This window comes from Carcharhinus amblyrhynchos, chromosome 15 (genome assembly GCF_965287045.1).
Source record: "Carcharhinus amblyrhynchos chromosome 15, sCarAmb.v2.hapA, whole genome shotgun sequence".
Lineage (NCBI taxonomy): Eukaryota > Metazoa > Chordata > Chondrichthyes > Carcharhiniformes > Carcharhinidae > Carcharhinus > Carcharhinus amblyrhynchos.
Window position 1 is genome coordinate 24936161 of NC_137338.1, and position 18342 is coordinate 24954502.

General features: G+C 41.9%; 1 protein-coding gene across 8 annotated transcripts in view; it reads right to left on the reverse strand.

The window, feature by feature from the left end:
* Window positions 1-18342, reverse strand: part of synj1 (synaptojanin 1) — a 127825-nt gene that overhangs the window by 64434 nt on the left and 45049 nt on the right. For 7 of the 8 annotated variants that reach the window (XM_080203609.1, XM_080203606.1, XM_080203608.1 and 4 more), the window contains exons 6-12: window positions 12871-12954; window positions 12293-12354; window positions 12058-12154; window positions 11019-11191; window positions 10845-10926; window positions 10045-10197; window positions 8638-8803 (exon numbers count right to left, since the gene is read on the reverse strand). In XM_080203609.1, coding sequence (XP_080059735.1) covers window positions 8638-8803; window positions 10045-10197; window positions 10845-10926; window positions 11019-11191; window positions 12058-12154; window positions 12293-12354; window positions 12871-12954 — 817 coding nt within the window. The remainder of the gene's footprint in view (window positions 1-8637; window positions 8804-10044; window positions 10198-10844; window positions 10927-11018; window positions 11192-12057; window positions 12155-12292; window positions 12355-12870; window positions 12955-18342) is intronic. The other variant, XM_080203605.1, reaches the window with a different exon arrangement.

Genomic DNA, 18342 nt, shown 5'->3' on the forward strand with positions numbered 1-18342 from the left:
TAGGGAGATTAAGGGAAGGGGATATTAAGCAAAGATTTATGGAGTTGGGGTGGAAACTAAAGGCCAAGTCTGGAAGAGTAGTTATATCCGGACTCTTGCCTGTGCCATGGGATAGTTTAGAGAGGAATAGAGAGGGGGAAAGTTTGAACTCGTGGCTGAGGGGATGGTGCAGGAGGGAGGGGTTCAGGTACTTGAGCAATTGGGGCTCATTCTGGGGAAGGTGGGACCTCTATAAGAGTGATGGTCTACACCTGAACCAGAGGGGAATCAATATCCTGGGGGGTAAATTTGCAAAGGCTATGCAGGGAGGTTTAAACTGATTCGGAGGGGGGGTGGGATCGTGAGTAGAGGGGGTGAAAGTGAGGGGGGCATAGTTGGGGAATGCAAGGCACGGCATAGTGGGGGTGGGGCGGAGCAGGGTTTGAAATGCGTGTACTTTAATGCGAGGAGTATTCGCAATAAAGTGGATGAACTTGCAGCGTGGATCAGTACCTGGGACTTTGATGTTGTGGCCATTTCAGAGACATGGATAGAGCAGGGTCAGGAATGGTTGTTGCAGGTTCCGGGGTACAAATGCTTTAGTCGGAGTAGAGAAGAAGGTAGGGGGGGGTGGGGTAGCATTGCTAGTCAAGGACTGTATCACAGTGTCGGAGAGGAAGTCTGATGAGGACTTGTCAGTTGAGGTAGTATGGGCGGAGATTAGAAATAGGAGAGGAGAGGTCACCCTGTTGGGAGTCTTTTATAGACCTCCTAAAAGTTCTAGAGAGGTTGAGGAAAGGATTGCGGAGACAATCCTGGTTAGGAGTGAAAGTAATAGGGTAATTGTTATGGGGGACTTTAACTTTACGAATATTGATTGGAATTGCTATAGTTCTAGCTCGTTAGAGGGGTCAGTGTTTGTACAAAGCGTGCAGGAAGGTTTTTTGACTCAGTATGTAGATAGGCCAACTAGAGGTGAGGCTATATTGGATTTGGTGCTGGGAAATGAGCCAGACCAGGTGCTAGACTTGGAAGTTGGTGTGCATTTTGGTGATAGTGACCACAATTCGGTTACGTTCACCTTAGTGATGGGAAGGGATAGGCATGAACCTCGGGTCAGTAGTTTTAGCTGGGGTAAGGGTAATTATGAGGCTATTAGGAGTGAATTAGGAAGCATAGATTGGACTAGGAGATTACAGGGACTGGGAACGTCCGAAATGTGGAGTTTTTTCAAGGAGCAGCTACTGCGAGTCCGTGATAGGTATGTCCCTGTCAGGCATGGAGGAATTGGTAGATCTAGGGAACCGTGGTGCACTAAAAGAGTTGAGTCGATGGTTAAAAAGAAAAAGGAGGCTTATGTTCGGATGAGATTTGAGGGCTCAGGTAGTGCACTAGAAAGCTTTAGATTGGCTAGGAGGGAGTTGAAGAGTGAGTTAAGAAGGGCTAAAAGAGGACATGAGAAGACATTGGCTGATAGGATTAAGGAGAATCCTAAGGCGTTCTATAGGTATGTCAGGAACAGAAGGTTGGTCAGGGCAAGATTAGGGCCAGTTACAGACAGCAGAGGGAAGTTGTGTGTGGAACCGGAGGAGATTGGAGAAGCATTGAACCAATATTTCTCTTCGGTGTTCACGCAGGGGGACATGAATATAGCTGAGGAGGACACTGGGTTGCAGGGGTGTAAAATAGACAGTATTACGGTTGATAAGGGGGATGTGCTGGATATTCTTGAGGGGCTGAAAATAGATAAGTCCCCTGGTCCGGATGGGATCTACCCTAGGATTCTCTGGGAGGCTAGAGAGGTGATTGCAGAGCCTCTGGCTCTGATCTTCAGGTCGTCATTGGTCTCTGGTGTAGTCCCGGAGGATTGGAGGATAGCGAATGTTGTCCCATTGTTTAAGAAGGGGAATAGAGACTTTGCCGGGAATTATAGACCGGTGAGTCTTACTTCTGTTGTGGGCAAGGTTTTAGAAAAAATTATTAGGGATAGGATTTATAGTTATTTGGAGTGTAATGAATTGATTAGAAATAGTCAGCATGGTTTTGTAGCAGGTAGGTCGTGCCTTACTAACCTTATTGAGTTTTTTGAGAAGGTGACCAAAGAGGTGGATGGGGGCAAGGCAGTTGACGTGGTATATATGGATTTTAGTAAGGCGTTCGATAAGGTTCACCATGGTAGGCTTCTGCAGAAAATGCAGATGTATGGGATTGTGGGTAATCTAGGAAGTTGGATCAGGAATTGGCTATCAGATAGGAAACAGAGGGTGGTGGTTGATGGTAAATATTCATCATGGAGTTCAGTTACGAGTGGTGTGCCTCAGGGATCTGTTTTGGGGCCACTGTTGTTTGTAATTTTTATTAATGATCTGGATGAGGGTATAGTTGGGTGGATTAGTAAATTTGCTGATGACACCAAAGTCGGAGGTGTGGTAGATTGTGAGGAAGGGTGTCATAGTCTGCAGGGAGACTTAGATAGGTTGCAGAGCTGGGCCGAGAGGTGGCAGATGGAATTTAATGCGGAGAAGTGTGAGGTAATTCACTTTGGTAGGAGCAACAGATGTGTCGAGTATAGGGCTAACGGGAGGACTTTGAATAGTGTGGATGAGCAGAGGGATCTAGGTGTATGTGTACATAGATCCCTGAAAGTTGGGAATCAAGTAGATAAGGTTGTTAAGAAGGCGTACGGTGTCTTGGCGTTTATTGGTAGGGGGATTGAATTTAGGAGTCGCAGCGTCATGTTGCAACTGTACACTACTCTGGTGCGGCCGCACTTGGAGCACTGTGTGCAGTTCTGGTCCCCACATTACAAGAAGGATGTGGAGGCTTTGGAGAGGGTGCAGAGGAGGTTTACTAGGATGTTGCCTGGTATGGTGGGGAGGTCCTATGAGGAGAGACTGAGGGATTTAGGGTTGTTTTCGTTGGAAAGAAGGCGGCTAAGAGGGGATCTTATTGAAACATATAAGATGATTAGAGGTTTAGATAGGGTGGATAGTGATAGCCTTTTTCCTCGGATGGAGAAAGCTAGCACAAGGGGGCATGGCTTTAAATTAAGGAGGGGTAGCTACAGGACGGATGTCAGGGGTAGGTTCTTTACCCAGCGGGTGGTGAGGGATTGGAATGCCCTGCCTGCTGCAGTTGTAAATGCACCTAGTTTGGGGGCGTTTAAGAGATCTATGGATAGGTTTATGGACGAAAAGGGATTGGTATAGACTAGTGGGTCATTGTTTTTGTAACTGGTCGGCGCAACATTGTGGGCCGAAGGGCCTGTTCTGCGCTGTAGTGTTCTATGTTCTATGTTCTATGTTCTAAATCAGCTGATGAAGGAGCGGTGCTCCAAAAGCTCGTGCTACCAAATAACCCTGTTGGACTTTAACCTGGTATTGTGAGACTAACTGTGCCTACACCAGTCCATCGCAGGCAACTCCACATCCTATGTAAATCAATCAAATGATACTGCTCTTCAATGAAAAAAATGAGAAAATGTGATTTAGTTGGGGATGAGTGTGCCAAACTGAGGCAGAGATCAAATGTTCCCACCGTGATTAAATAAACTGTGAACATACACACAAAGCTGGCCATATGACCAAATGGCAATTAGTACCCATAAAACCATCTTCAAGCACACATTAGTTCTTTTCTATAGCTCCAACCTGCATGTTTCATTGCACACTTCCCAATTAAATCTCTCCCTCAATTAGAAGGGCATATCTTCAAACAAGATGTGATCCTACTGTGTTTCTGTCAATACCTTGGCGGTGATCCATAATTACAGCTAGTTGACTTGGTCAAAAGGCTTCTTTGTGCGCCAGGACGCTGCACTCACACACCAGCGTGCGCCAGGACGCTGCACTCACACACCAGCGTGCGCCAGGACGCTGCACTCACACACCAGCGTGCGCCAGGACGCTGCACTCACACACCAGCGTGCGCCAGGACGCTGCACTCACACACCAGCGTGCGCCAGGACGCTGCACTCACACACCAGCGTGCGCCAGGACGCTGCACTCACACACCAGCGTGCGCCAGGACTATAAAGGCCCTGACAATATCCTGGCTGTAATACTGAAGCACTTATATTCCAGAACTAACAGTGCCCGTGGCTCAGCTGTCCAGTACAATTACAACATTGGCAGCTACCCATTGCAGAAAATTGCCCAAGTACATCTCCATTAAAGGCAGTAAAAATCCAAGCCAGCCAATTAGCACACAGTCTACTCTCGATTTCGACCAAAGTGATGGAAGGTGTAATCAACCGTGCTATCAAGTAGCACTTACTCCATAACCAAATTGCTCATCGATGCCCAATTTGAGGCACTCAGTGTCAACCACCATTACAGCCTTTGTCCAAACGTAGACAAAAGAGCTTTATTGAAGGGGTGATAGTGACTGTCTTCACTGTTTTGAGTCATACCTGGCACAAAGAAAGCAGGTTATGGGTGTTGGAGGCCAAACATCTCAGCTTCAAGATATTGTTGCAGGCGTTCCTGAAGTTGGTTCAGGTTGAACAATCTTCAGCTACTTTATCATAAGATCAGAAGTGGGGCTGTTTAATACAAACAGCAGCATTTTCAGCTTCATTTGCATATCCTCAGATACTGAAGCAGTGCATACCAACATGCTGCAAGATCAGGTCAAAACTGAAGCTTGGGCTACCAAGTGGCAAGTAACATTCATAACTGGCAAGCAATGGCCATCTCCAACAAGAGAGAAGTAACCTTTTCCCCTTACATTCAACAACATCACCATGGTTACATCCCCAACATCAACACTGACCAGAACCCTAATTAGGCCAATCTCTGCCTACAAATACAGGTCAGAAACTGGGAATTCCACAGTGACTAACTGCTCTCCTGACTCCCCAAAGCTTATCCACTGTCTGCAAGACACAAGTCAGGAGCGTAATGGAATATTCCCCCCATTTGACTGGGTAACTGCAACTCTAACACCACCATCCAGGACAAAGCATCTCTCTTGATTGGCATCCGTCCACCATCTAAAACATTCACACCATCACTGGTGCACAGTGGAACAATGTGCACCATCTACAAGATGGCCTACAACAACTCAGCAAAGATCCTTTGACAGCACCTTTGAAACTCATGACCTCTACCATCTAGGAAAACAAAAGCATCAGACACATGGGAATATCCTATGGAATTATGTTTGAGTCAAAATTCTGGAATTCTCTTCCTAACAACATTGTGGAAGTATCTGCACCAGATGGATTATAGCAGTTCAAAACAGCTCACCACTCCAGGGCAAATAAGAACAGGAAATGAACGTTGGCCATGCCAGTAGATGAACAACTAATTTTTCATTTCAATTTGCTTCTTTTTATTTTTGATGTCAACCCAGACTGGCAGTATATTATGGTCACCAATGTTCCTTTTCTTCTATTTTGTCTATGATTGCCTCTATAATGAAATCCAACATTTGATTACTCCCTGTAGATTTGTTAACATACTATGTCCCTCATAAGTTCAATGAATTCCTGCTTGCATGAAGATTTTTCTAGTCAATACAAAGGAGATCAAACATCCCAGGATTTCAGCTGAAGAACCTGCATTTTTTTCCCCCAAAATTATACTTTATTCATAAAAATCTCAAATAAACTATTGCAAATCTACATGGCTTTGAATTGCAAACAATGCAGAATCAAAACATTTTTACAGATTTATACAAATTAGAATTATTACATTTCAATACTTAAAACTATATACATGCCTCAATAAATTACTGTGTGCCGTTATTGCTCAGATTGGCACACAGTTACGCAGGTTGAGGGTATTCTGCAGTTTCCGGGCCCTCGGTCTGCCTCCGTTAAAAGGCCTTATAGTGTGGCGTTTCCCCATTGTGCCTTTGCAGCGGCTGCCCCAAGCTTCAGCGCGTCCCTCAGCACGTAGTCCTGGACCTTGGAATGTGCCAGTCTGCAACACTCGGTCAAGGACAGTTCTTTCAGCTGGAAGATCAGCAAGTTTTGGGCGGACCAAAGCGCGTCCTTCACTGAGTTGATGACCTTCCAGCAGCAGTTATTTGTCTCAGTGTGCATCCCTGGAAACAGCCCGTAGAGCACAGAATCCTCCGTCACCGAGCTGCTCGAGACGAACCTTGACAAATACCGCTGCATCTCACTCCAGACCTTCTTTGCAAAGGCAGAAGAACCTGCATTGATGTATTTAAACATCTCCCATAGAACTGCATTAGTCTCAGTGATCTGGAGGTCTGCAGCAGTGTTCTAACTCTTCCCCTTTACTGTCACATTTACTTCCAGTGCACGAAACTCTACCACTTTCAGCAAACAAACCCCACTCTAACTATGGCCCTGTAACTACCTTGTCTTCTTGTAACACCCAAAACCTTGCACGGTAACTCCCCTGGGCGGCTGGTTCGTGATGCAGAGCAATGCCAACTGCACAAGTTCAATTCCCATACAGGCTGACAGCCTCTGTTCATGAAGGCACCACATTCTCAACCTTGCCCCTTGACTGAAACGTGGTGATCCTCTGGTTAAATCACCACCAGTCAGCTCTTCTCCTCAAAGAGGGGACAGCAGCCTATGGTCATCTGGGAATATGGTGACTTGATCATTTTGATATACAAATATAATATGCAAATTACAACCCATGTTCTTCAGTTTCTATCCATTTCAATGTGTCACCATTTGTGTTGGACAATTATTATATTATATTATAATTATATAATAAATATTATATATTTATATAATATATATAATATAATAAATATATATAATATATAACATATATTATAATTATATATATATAATATAATAAATATAATATAATAAATAAATATATATAATATAATAAATATTATAATTTATTATAATTTGCACCTGCGCAAAGATATTTTGGCCTTGGAGGGAGTGCAGAGGAGGTTTACTAGGCTGATACCGGAGTTGAGGGGGTTGAGCTATGAGGAGAGGCTGAATAAACTGGGCTTGTACTCGTTAGAGTTTAGAAGAATGAGAGGAGATCTCATTGAGACGTATAAGATGATGAATGGGATGGATAGGATAGAGGTGGAAAGACTCTTCCCGCTCAAAAAAGACAATAGGACTAGGGGGCACAGCCTCAAGATAAAAGGGGGGCGGTTTAGAACGGAGTTGAGGAGGAACTTCTTCACTCAAAGGGTGGTGAATCTCTGGAATTCTCTGCCCGTTGAAGTGGTGGAGGCTGCCTCGCTAAATATTTTTAAGACGCGGGTTGATGGGTTTTTGATAGGAGAGGGGATTAAGGGTTATGGGGAGAGGGCGGGAAAGTGGAACTGAGCAGCGACAGATCAGCCATGATCTTATTGAATGGCGGGGCAGGCTCGAAGGGCTGGATGGCCTACTCCTGCTCCTATTTCTTATGTTCTTATTTGGGTCACTGACAAATAAGGGACTTTGTGTGAGTTTACCTCTTGCGTATAAAAATACATAGAAGATTTTTTAATCAGATTCATGCAATCCAAAGTTACTGAAATGAGTGCAAAGGCTTAAAGCTTTAATTGTTTCAGATCAGATGGTAAAAAATACTATTATCTAGCAAATTTGTTGACTTGCAAGTTTGTATCACTTTCTCATCGCTGGTACCTCATTTGCCCAAAGGCCAATATTTTGATCTAGCTAGGTTCTGTCTGAGCACCGACTAATTTTACAGATCAAAATTATGCTACAAGTTTACTATATAGATTTTTCTCAATGATCTTTTTCTCTGTTTACACTGGAAATTTGGAAGTACTGCATATTTGAGCAGTCTGGATGGTCAATAACTACAAAAACTGCAATGACTACAAAATGAATAAGGAGTTCCCCCGATGTCCTGATTGACATTCCTCCCCTAACACCACCAAAAACAGATCAACTGGTCCTTCACTGTATTATTTTCATGGACTCAAATGTGACATACTAAGAGTTAGCTCTTAGTATCATAGTAAAGGGCTACATAAAGTCTTTCTTTACCTACTCAGACTTGGAATAGTCAATTGATCTAGGCACTAGAATAAAAAAACAGAGCCTTTCCATGGTAGTCCAACTTAGATCTGGAACTTGACATTTTCCATTTGAAGACAGGAAAAATATTTGAGCAAAAGTCATTTGAGACTCTTTTTGTGTAGATTCTTGTTAAAGGCTTAACACCCCATGAACTGAATATGCACAGTAAAAGTAATAAAATGAATGCCTAAGCAAGACACATTTCCTATTCAATTTGTCGAACTACAATAAATGGATAAAGGCAATTAAAACTTTGACAAATTCTGGAATTTGACTCTGTTGTCAGTCATCCATGCCCCAATCAGTATACAGATGATCTTTTCCAAATCTTGATTTTTCCTGACTAGTAAACATCTCTGCCAAATATTCATGCGATGGTGTTCTGCAAACCAGCCAAACGCTAACAGTGATTGTGCACTTTCTTTCAGAAACAATTAATCTGAATTACACACAAATTCTGTTTCTTATATTGCTTAAAATGTCAAAACATAATATTTCTAATGAAAAATTGTGACTTCGAAAGCTGCTTTGAAGGTTTAAATCAATGTTTAAGTTTGACAGCTGCTTTATTTATGCATTAGTTTATAAGTAGACTATAATATATATTTACTATATGATTTGATATTCAATATACCCATGTTTAGAAATGAATATTTTCTTACCATGCAATGTGCTTGTTGTTAAGAGAGCTCGAGCTTTATCTGCCAAGTCACTGTTCAAAGTATTACCAAGCAGTAAAATGTCAATAGCCTCTTGCTTGGAGCTGTCAAAGAAATTATTCTGAATAGTTCTGGTCACTGAGCGAGCTCCATCCTTAAGCTTTCCACCCTATAAGAAAAAAGGTAATCACATTACTGTGAATAATGAAATCATTATTTAAATTCATCACTACACCTAGTATTGACAGTATCAAAACATCCTCAGGGCACTCCACAGCTTCACTGAAATATTTAAATTTAAAAATGCGCTACATAAATGCATGCTGCATTAAACTAAAATAGGTCAATTTTCTATTCAACTTTTGGGATATTTAACTCACCATTCGGAAAACACCCAGAGAAAGCAGGAAAAGAAAAGTAGATCAACATTACTGAATAACCTTTTTTGTTATTGCTTTCGTTACTCAGTGCAGTTAAAAATGATTAAGGACAAGGGTGGTATCTGGCACTTAAACAAAGACAAAAGAATATTCTAGGAAAAAATAGGCCGTATGGCCCCTCGAACTATTCAATAAGATCGCAGTTAGTAAAACTTGAATTCCATTTTCCCTCCCAGTCCCTTGATTCCCATGTAATCCAGAAATTTAATCAATCAATCTCAACATAGAATACACTCAAAATAAAAGCATCCATAGCCCTCAGTAACATCTAATTTCAAAGCTTAATCCTGAATAAAGAAAATTTCTCCTCAACCCAGTGGCTGGCTCCTTAAATGGAGATTATGCTCCTTAGTTCTAGACTCTCCCATCAGGTAAAACATCCTCCAAGCATCTATTTGGAAAGTCAAAGCTCAAAGTTTTGCTTTAAGATAAATCTTCTAATGATAAACGTATAGTATTTTAACACTGCACTAATTTTTAATAGTACATACATAGAATCATAGTGATTTATAGCAATAAGGGAACTCATTTGGCCCCTTCTGGGCATGCCAGGCACTAAATAACCAGTTAAGTTCCAATTTTCAGCTTTTGAGCCGTAGTCACGTAGGTTACAGTATTCTTTAAATGTCACAAGGATTTCTGTCTCTGCTACCATTCAGCCACAAGTTTCAAATCTCCACCACTTTCCAAGTGAAAGCAAAATATTCCACTCGAATTGCCCCTATATACCCGACGTATTGAATATAATGGACAAAATACTCATCAATTGGAATCTGTTAGTATCCACACAACTCGTGGTTTCAGATTTTCACATTGATTTTACAGATAACCAATGTGAACTATTTTCTTAAACTACAATTTTATCATACTGGAGTTTACCCTCCCATCAGATCTATTACAAAAAGTCCATTGGACAATCAATGCGACTATTTTATCAGATTTCTCAGCCACGTGTGCAACTGTGCTCTACCTTAGCTTTTCCTTCCAGTGCTCCAGTTCCAGCATAAATTTTACTGATCGAGTCACCACACATTGACCACATTGAACGGAAGACTTCTTGAAACCTTGTAACCATCTGTTGTTTCTCAGCTAATCCCAGAACTTCTAGCTGCTTAGAAAGCATCTGTTGGGATGCAGAAAACATAGGCAGGGATAAATCAATCCAAATTTTGTTAAGGATTAAGCTATGTATTAGTAATTTATAATTAAGCTATTTTCGTTCTTTAGTCATTCAAGAAAAGGGTATAAGGGTATAAACAAACCCTAGAACTTGAATTGTTCACCTCTTCTTTGTAAACATTTACAGCACAAAAAAGTATTATATTTTATGACTAAGATTCATACAAAACTCATAGTGCAAGACAATTCCAAGGATAACTTAATAATTTTGTGAAGAGTGTTTTGCGCTTCTGAACTGATACCTGCACAAACTTCTAAGTTATGTTAAGGTGGTGTATGGATCCGATAATGATACTTTATGCAAGATTATGGCTTTTGTACCATCAATAAATGGATTCAAACATGAAAAAAGTAAACTTTGCCAAATAATGAGGTTCAGACTTCCATTTTGCAACAGGTTTGGTGTAGCAGCTTATTATATCTACCAGTAAAAGAACACAAGACCATCAAATACTCTCAGATGTCTATATTCTATGCAGCAGTTGTGAACTGTTTCTGTTGCATCTTCACAGGATTCGAAATGAGGGCTGGAAGTTCCACTTCTTAAGTACAAAATATTTGAATAATAAATAACCGCAACTTGAAACATACCTCCAACCCAAAGAAAGCCTGCACACTATTGGTTCTGTCAAGGCAATCAAGACAGTTGGTTCTGATGGTACCAGTCTGACATCTGCAAAATAAATATTTATGCTCAAATAAAATTGTTGTATTATCTTCTTATAGAAATATTCCACAGAAGCTTGAATAGAAATATCAGCTTACCTCTGAACGCCACTGGAATCACAATAAAAAAAGCCACATTCATCCAGAAATTTTTCCAGTTTGGGTTTCAGAACAGTTACAAGTCTGTCTGCCTTCCCACCCTTTACCTGCTGGTGGTAATCAAAATTCACCATGGGAACATCAGCAGCATGCTCACAGGCCTTCAAGTGACTCTAGCATGAAGAAATAAATCTCAGGTTAAGTAGGCTTAATACATTCTATTTGTGTGGTTTTGCAGTTCAGACAGCACCAGAAAATCACAATCCTGATGGAACTAAACATCAAGTGTACGTCTGACCACATTTTGTTCATCCTTGGAGTTGGTATTAAGATCCAGCCAAAACCAAGAATAAGATCTCCTTCCTCTTTTGGAGCTTCTTCCCCTCAACAAAGCACTCTCTCTGCCACATACCCACCTGTCCTACCTGAGCCTAGACTATGAACATCAGGTTATTGCAATATCTGGGGTATTATCAGTGAGCCTAGTTGCTTGCTCATCTGAATGCCCTCAATGGAAAAAATCGAAAGAAATGTAAAGGAGCGAGATGGAATACTATACATTTGTCTGAATGAATGAGTTTCAAGAGTATTCAAGAAGCTCAACACTATCGAGAACAAAGCAGCTTGATCAGTATCTCTTTCAACATTTGAACATTCACTCGCTCCACCATCAATGCACAGTGGCAGTGAGCACCATCGACAAAATGAACGACACCAACTCACTAAAGATCCTTCAACAGAAATTTCCAAATCCATGACATTTACCACCACATGGGTAGAAGACATTTGAGAACACCACCACCTACAAGTTCCTCTCTAAGTCACAAGATATCCTCACTTAGAACTATGACACCATTCCTTCACTGTCGCCAAGCTAGAAAGCTGGAACTGCCTTTCAAACAGCACAGTGGGTGTACCTGCAGAAGTTCATAACCAGCTTCTCAAGGGCAATTAGGAATTAAACAACATGTTCTGGCCTTGTCAGTGACACTCATCACTGGAATAAATAAAAAAGAAACAGCCGTATATATTCGCTTACCTGGAATGCCTTACTGAGCATGTGCTCTCCTTCTTTCACTCCGAGCAAATTGATTATCGTTTGCTTCCCATATAACTTTTTCAGTGTTCTATAATGTCTGTAAAAATTCAAAACTAATTAGAGATGAGAGATAATTCAAAACAAACTTTTCATGTAAGCATTTTTTTTTGCATCAAGGCAAGTCAATCACTACAGCCAATAAAAATAGCAATTATTGCTAAAGCAGCCTCCGTACCGGTCAAAGGCAGGAGCATTGGCTTCAAAGCCTCTTGACATTCGCACACGATGGGATCCAACCTGTAAACAAAGAGAATTTGAAAAATGGTTAAACTGAAACATATGGAAGCTAACAACTAAGCCATATGGAAAAACATGTTTTTTTTCCTAACCTTACTTCAACTAAAGAGAGTTAGGTACATATTTGTTTTGCTCGTTAATCAAGTTAACACTTTCTTAAATCAAGTGAATGCACAAAGAGGCTGACAGTAAAATAAAAAGTTTACTTGCTTTGAAATCCAGATATCAAGCAATCAAGTTTGCTCGACACTGCCAACCTCAATGGTGATAAAGCTTTAACATTCCTTCAATAAGCTAAATGTTGCAATTGTGGATCACAATTTAATATTTTAAGACAGTGTCTTACAAATATGTCTGTCATCCATCTCTGTAAAGGCAAGTGTCAGTATAATAGAAGCAGATAACCAAACTTTAAAAACTTTAGTCTAGAGAAAAATATTCCATGGCTTAATGTTACAAATGATAAAATTATACGCACTACAAATAAAAAATATAGCATCACTTTAAAAGACCAACCTGAAGACCTGGCTGTTCCCAGAACAATGGGACAGAACCTCGGATCTGGATAAAGGAGGACACACAATCATCCAAGAATATTACCTGTTAAAAAAATGAAAATAATCTATTACTTACTGAGGTAGACAATAATTTAAGAACAGCAATGCCCAACTATGCTTTGCTCTTATTGTTAATGACAAATAATGAGAACAAGCAAAAACAAATTTAAATTTAATGCTTTTAGGTAGAAATGTCCATGCATTATGGCAAAATGTGTTTCTTCTTTCTCTAATACCTTGACATTAGGGGCTGTTGCTATTTGTTTGCCAGGAAAATGAAAGAAACAGGAGCTGGGGAAATTCCTCAATATCCTCATTACTCTCTTCTGATAGCTCCACAAGACACATTTCCTCTAAGTCTTAGAGCCTGGAATCCCTGATCTCTTGATATAGGAATGTACGGGAAAGTGCAAAAGAATTCATGCGGATGATATCAAGATGAAAAGGTTTTAACCTTCAGTAAAAGGCTGAGCAAGCTAGGTTCTTTTCTCTAGAAAAAGAGAAGATAGAGTGCAGACCCCAAAAGAAATCCTCAAAATTATGAAGGGGCTTGATAGGTTAGGTATAGAGATGTTTCCACTTCTGGGGAATCAAACTATGGATCCTTAACAAAATACGGGCATTAATAACTTCAATGGAAAAAAAAATCAAGAGCAACTTCTTTAGCCAGAGTGCTGAAAATAAGATACTTCCTATCTCGAAGTGTTTGAGATAAACAGCATTGACATATTTAAGGGGAAGCCAAATAAACAAATGAGGGAGTAAGAAAGAGAACATAAGATGAGGAGTGGAATATCCGGCCTTTCAAATCTGCTCCATTATCAAGATCTTGTACATTAACTTCACTTTCCCACCTTATTCATATATCTCTCAATTCCTCTAGTATCAAACTCTATCAACCTCAGTTTTCAATATACACTCATCAGTTGACACTCTCAAACCTCTGGGATAGAGAATGTCAAAGGTTTGCAACCCTCGAAGAAATTCTGAAATTGTAAACCAATGACTGACCCTTGTCAACTCCACAATGCATTTCAATAAGATCACCTCTCATTCCCCTCAACTCCAGAGCATATTGCCGTTATTCCCTTGCATAGTCAAACCTCACCTTGAGTAGACCTATGGTCCTCTCAATTGTAGCCCTTGTGGGAGCATGATTGCAGTTGTAGCTCTCCTTGGCTGCACTCCCTGGATGTCTGTGATGTCATCAGCCACCTTTTCAGCAAATAACCTTTTACCCCTCAGTAGCCAGCCATCCACGCACACCAGAGCAATGAACAACCTTGGCACTGATACAGGATGTAGGCATCATGGATATCTGGCATAAATCTGCGGTACGTGACTCTGGTGGTCACAATCTGGATATTTAGGAAGTGGAAGGCTTTCTTCCTGACAAAGACACTAGACACCCCACCCCCTACTCTGAATTCATAGGGAATCTGAAATTGCATGAAAACCTCTGGCTCACTCAGCCTGGCCAGCTTGATCAGTCCTGAAATGAATGAAGGTGCTGACCCTTCAGAACTGTGACCATCTTGCTGCATCTGTTGGCAGTGGATTGCAAGACACCCAAGTAGATCACCCACTAACCCCTGGAAAGAACTAGAGACATAAAAGTTTGGGGCCAATGTCACCTTCAGAGCCATTGGCACAAGGTGGTCACATATGAAGTTGGGAGCAATTTCTGGCCCAATAATCTTTCATATAGGAGGAAACTGTGTCCTTTGGCACTCAACCTAACACATTGAGACTGCATGATCGCTTCCTGAACACTTTACCGGCTGGGTAATGTCACTTTCTCTGGCCCCTTCTGCCTTGCAGTTCCTGCTAGCCCTCCACCCTTTCTGGCTGCAACTCTCAGTCCACAGGGCCGACTCTGGAATGGTGCCTGCAGGCAACCGGCCACCTCTCCTTTCCAACCCTCTCCTCTTCTTCTGAGGTCCATCCAGCAGAGTACACAACCACCATGTTGCTCAAGACAGAAGGGGGCCTTTCTACAGAAAGCCTCAGAGTTCATCAAAATAATGCCAGAAGCATCTAGACCAAACAACTCAACAAAAATCCTAATTCCTCACTGTAACAACATCCTGTGGGTCTTTCACCCCACCCTGGATTTAGAGCAAATGAAAAAAAAAACGTGAAGGCTACCTGACCTGTATATCACGTGTAATAAAAGGACATGGACCACTCAAAAATCACTATCAGTCGCTCTTTAAATTGATGTAATTGGCCCTTTAATTGTCAAGGGCACAATTCGACTTCTGTGCAAAATAGCATTACGGTGGTGTGATGACATCAAGACATCTTTCTGACATTTTTGCACTTCATTCTGGCCTTAGTCTATTTGCAATATAAGGAAAAAGCAGGAGGAAATAAACGATGGGGAAATTTAATAAGCTCACAAGTTCCATTCAGACAATACTAGCACCAGGAAGGAAACATGCTACAACATTAACTTAAATGGCAATGAGAGAGAACAGCACTAAAGTCATAACAGGATGTGGTCATTTTTGATCTCAATTCTTTGACATTACAACAATTCCTACATTACAACCGTGACTACAATTCAAAAAGTATTTCATTCACTGTAAAGTGTTTAGAGACATCCAGTGGTCATGAAAAGTGCTACATAAATGTCAATCTTTCTTTTCTTCTGCTCTCAACCTTAGATATCTAGTCCTTTTTATAAAATTAGATTACTTTGATTTCTCTTTCTGTTTTTTAAGAATTCTAAATCTTGAGGAAAATGTGGAAAGTACAGCATTTGGGTTTGTTTTCATTCATATGGTTGGGGAAGCAGTTTTAACTTCATGTCAAGTTTAACTCCTCCAGCTGACAGTGTAAATAGTTGTGATGCCATCAGGAATGGATCTCTCAGGGCAGAAGCTCAGAACATGGGCAATGGGCTTGACTTTGATAGCCACACTCAATTCAAGTTGCTCTACATGTTCTACTTCATGGGCAGCACAGTGAAACAGTGGTTAACACTGCTGCTTCATATCGCCAGGGTTCCATTCCTGGCTTGGGTCACTATGTGCGGAGTCTGCACGTTCTCCCCATGTCTACACGGATTTCCTCCGGGTGCTCCGGTTTCCTCCCACAATCCAGAAGGTGGATTAGATGCATTGGCCACGTTAAATCCTCCCTCACTGGACCCGAACAGGCACTGGAGTGTGGTGACTAGGGGATTTTCAGGTTTAAATGTAAGCCTGTTTGTGACTAAGAAATAAATTTTACTTTTTACTTTTCTGGGGCAAGCGGTCACATCTTCTCTGGCTGCCTTCAAGTGGTTTAGGGTTGTTCAGATTTTCCATGGAAGGTTGAAACCAAAAACTTTACTTGCCAGCTCAGTTTACCAGATTGCGTTAGTGATGTTTGTATCAACCATGTGTCCTTTGTTCGAACAGAGGGGAGTACGGTAGGATGAGAGGGGAATTGGCAAATGTTGATTGGGGGAGCGCGTTGGAAGGTAGGTCTGCTGAGGAACAGTGGAGGATCTTTAAGGAGATCTTTCTTGGTGCTCAGCAGAAATTTATTCCGATAGTTAAAAAGGATCGTAGGAGGAGAGATAATCAGCCGTGGATAACGAAGGAGGTAAAGGAAAGTGTTAAATTAAAAGCGGATGCGTTTAGAGTAGCTAAGAGCAGTGGGCGAGAAGAGGATTGGGAGAGGTTTAAATGTCAACAAAGAATGACAAAGAAGTTGATAAAGAAGGGTAGGATAAACTATGAAGCTGGGCTAGCGCTTAATATAGAAAAGGATAGCAAGAGTTTTTATAAATATATAAAAAGGAAGAGGCTGGCTAGGGTGAACGTTGGACCCTTAGAGGATGAGAGGGGGGACTTAGTGGTAGGGGATGGGGAAACGGCTCAGGCCTTGAATAACTTTTTTGTTTCGGTCTTCACGGAGGAGGACATGAATAATTTGCCGGGTGTTAGCGATGGAAAGATGATAGGAGTGGAGGGCCTGAATGACATTATTGTTACTAGAGAGGCAGTGCTCGACAGACTGGAGGGACTGATTGTGGACAAGTCCCCAGGACCGGATGGAATGCATCCAAGGGTTCTGAAAGAAATGGCGGCGGTGATAGTGGATGCCTTGGCGATTATTTTCCAAAAGTCGCTAGATTCCGGGGAAGTGCCGGAAGATTGGAAAACGGCTAATGTTACGCCGTTGTTTAAGGGTGGCAGGCAAAAGGCAGGGAATTATAGGCCAGTTAACGTCTGTTGTAGGTAAAATGTTAGAATCCGTGATCAAGGAGAAAATAGTGAGGCATCTTGAGGAGAATTATTTGATAGAGCAGACGCAGCACGGTTTCGTTACGAGGAAGTCGTGTCTGACAAATTTATTGGAGCTCTATGAGGATGTGTCTAGGGCGGTGGATAGAGGAGAGCCGGTGGATGTGGTGTTTCTTGATTTTCAGAAGGTGTTTGACAAGGTACCTCACAAGAGGTTATTACAGAAGGTCAGGGGGCATGGAGTTCGGGATAGGGTGTTAGCGAGGATAGGGGATTGGCTGTCAAATAGGAGGCAGAGAGTGGGGGTCAATGGGTGCTATTCGGATTGGCGGTTGGTGACTAGTGGAGCCCCAGGGGTCGGTGCTGGGGCCTCAGCTATTTACCATTTATATAGATGATCTGGAGGAGGGAACCGAGTGTATGGTGTCGAAATTTGCTGATGACACCAAGATTGGTGGAACGGCAAATTGTGCGGAGGGTGTGGAGAGTCTGCAGAAAGATCTAGATAGGCTGGGCGAATGGGCCAGGAACTGGCAAATGGAATTTAATGTTGGCAAATGTGAAGTTGTCCACTTTGGTAGGAATAATGATAGGAAGGACTATTACTTACATGGTGAAAAACTGCAGCATGCGACGGTGCAAAGGGACCTTGGGGTCCTTGTGCATGAGTCACAAAAACCCAGCCTGCAGGTGCAGCAAGTGGTCAGGAAGGCTAATGGGATGCTGGCCTTCATAGCGAGGGGGATTGAATATAAAAGTAGGGAGGTCTTGCTGCAGCTGTATAGGGCACTGGCGAGGCCGCAGCTGGAGTACTGTGTGCAGTTTTGGGCGCCGCACTTACGCAAGGATATTTTGGCCTTGGAGGGAGTGCAGAGGAGGTTTACTAGGCTGATACTGGAGTTGAGGGGGTTGAACTATGAGGAGAGGCTGAATAAACTAGGCTTGTACTCGTTAGAGTTTAGAAGAATGAGGGGAGACCTCATTGAGACATATATGATGATGAACGGGATGGATAGGATAGAGGTGGAGAGGCTCTTCCCGCTCAGAAAGGACAGTAGGACTAGAGGGCACAGCCTCAAGATAAAGGGGGGGCGGTTTAGAACGGAGTTGAGGAGGAACTTCTTCACTCAAAGGGTGGTGAATCTCTGGAATTCTCTGCCTGTTGAAGTGGTGGAGGCTGCCTCGCTGAATAT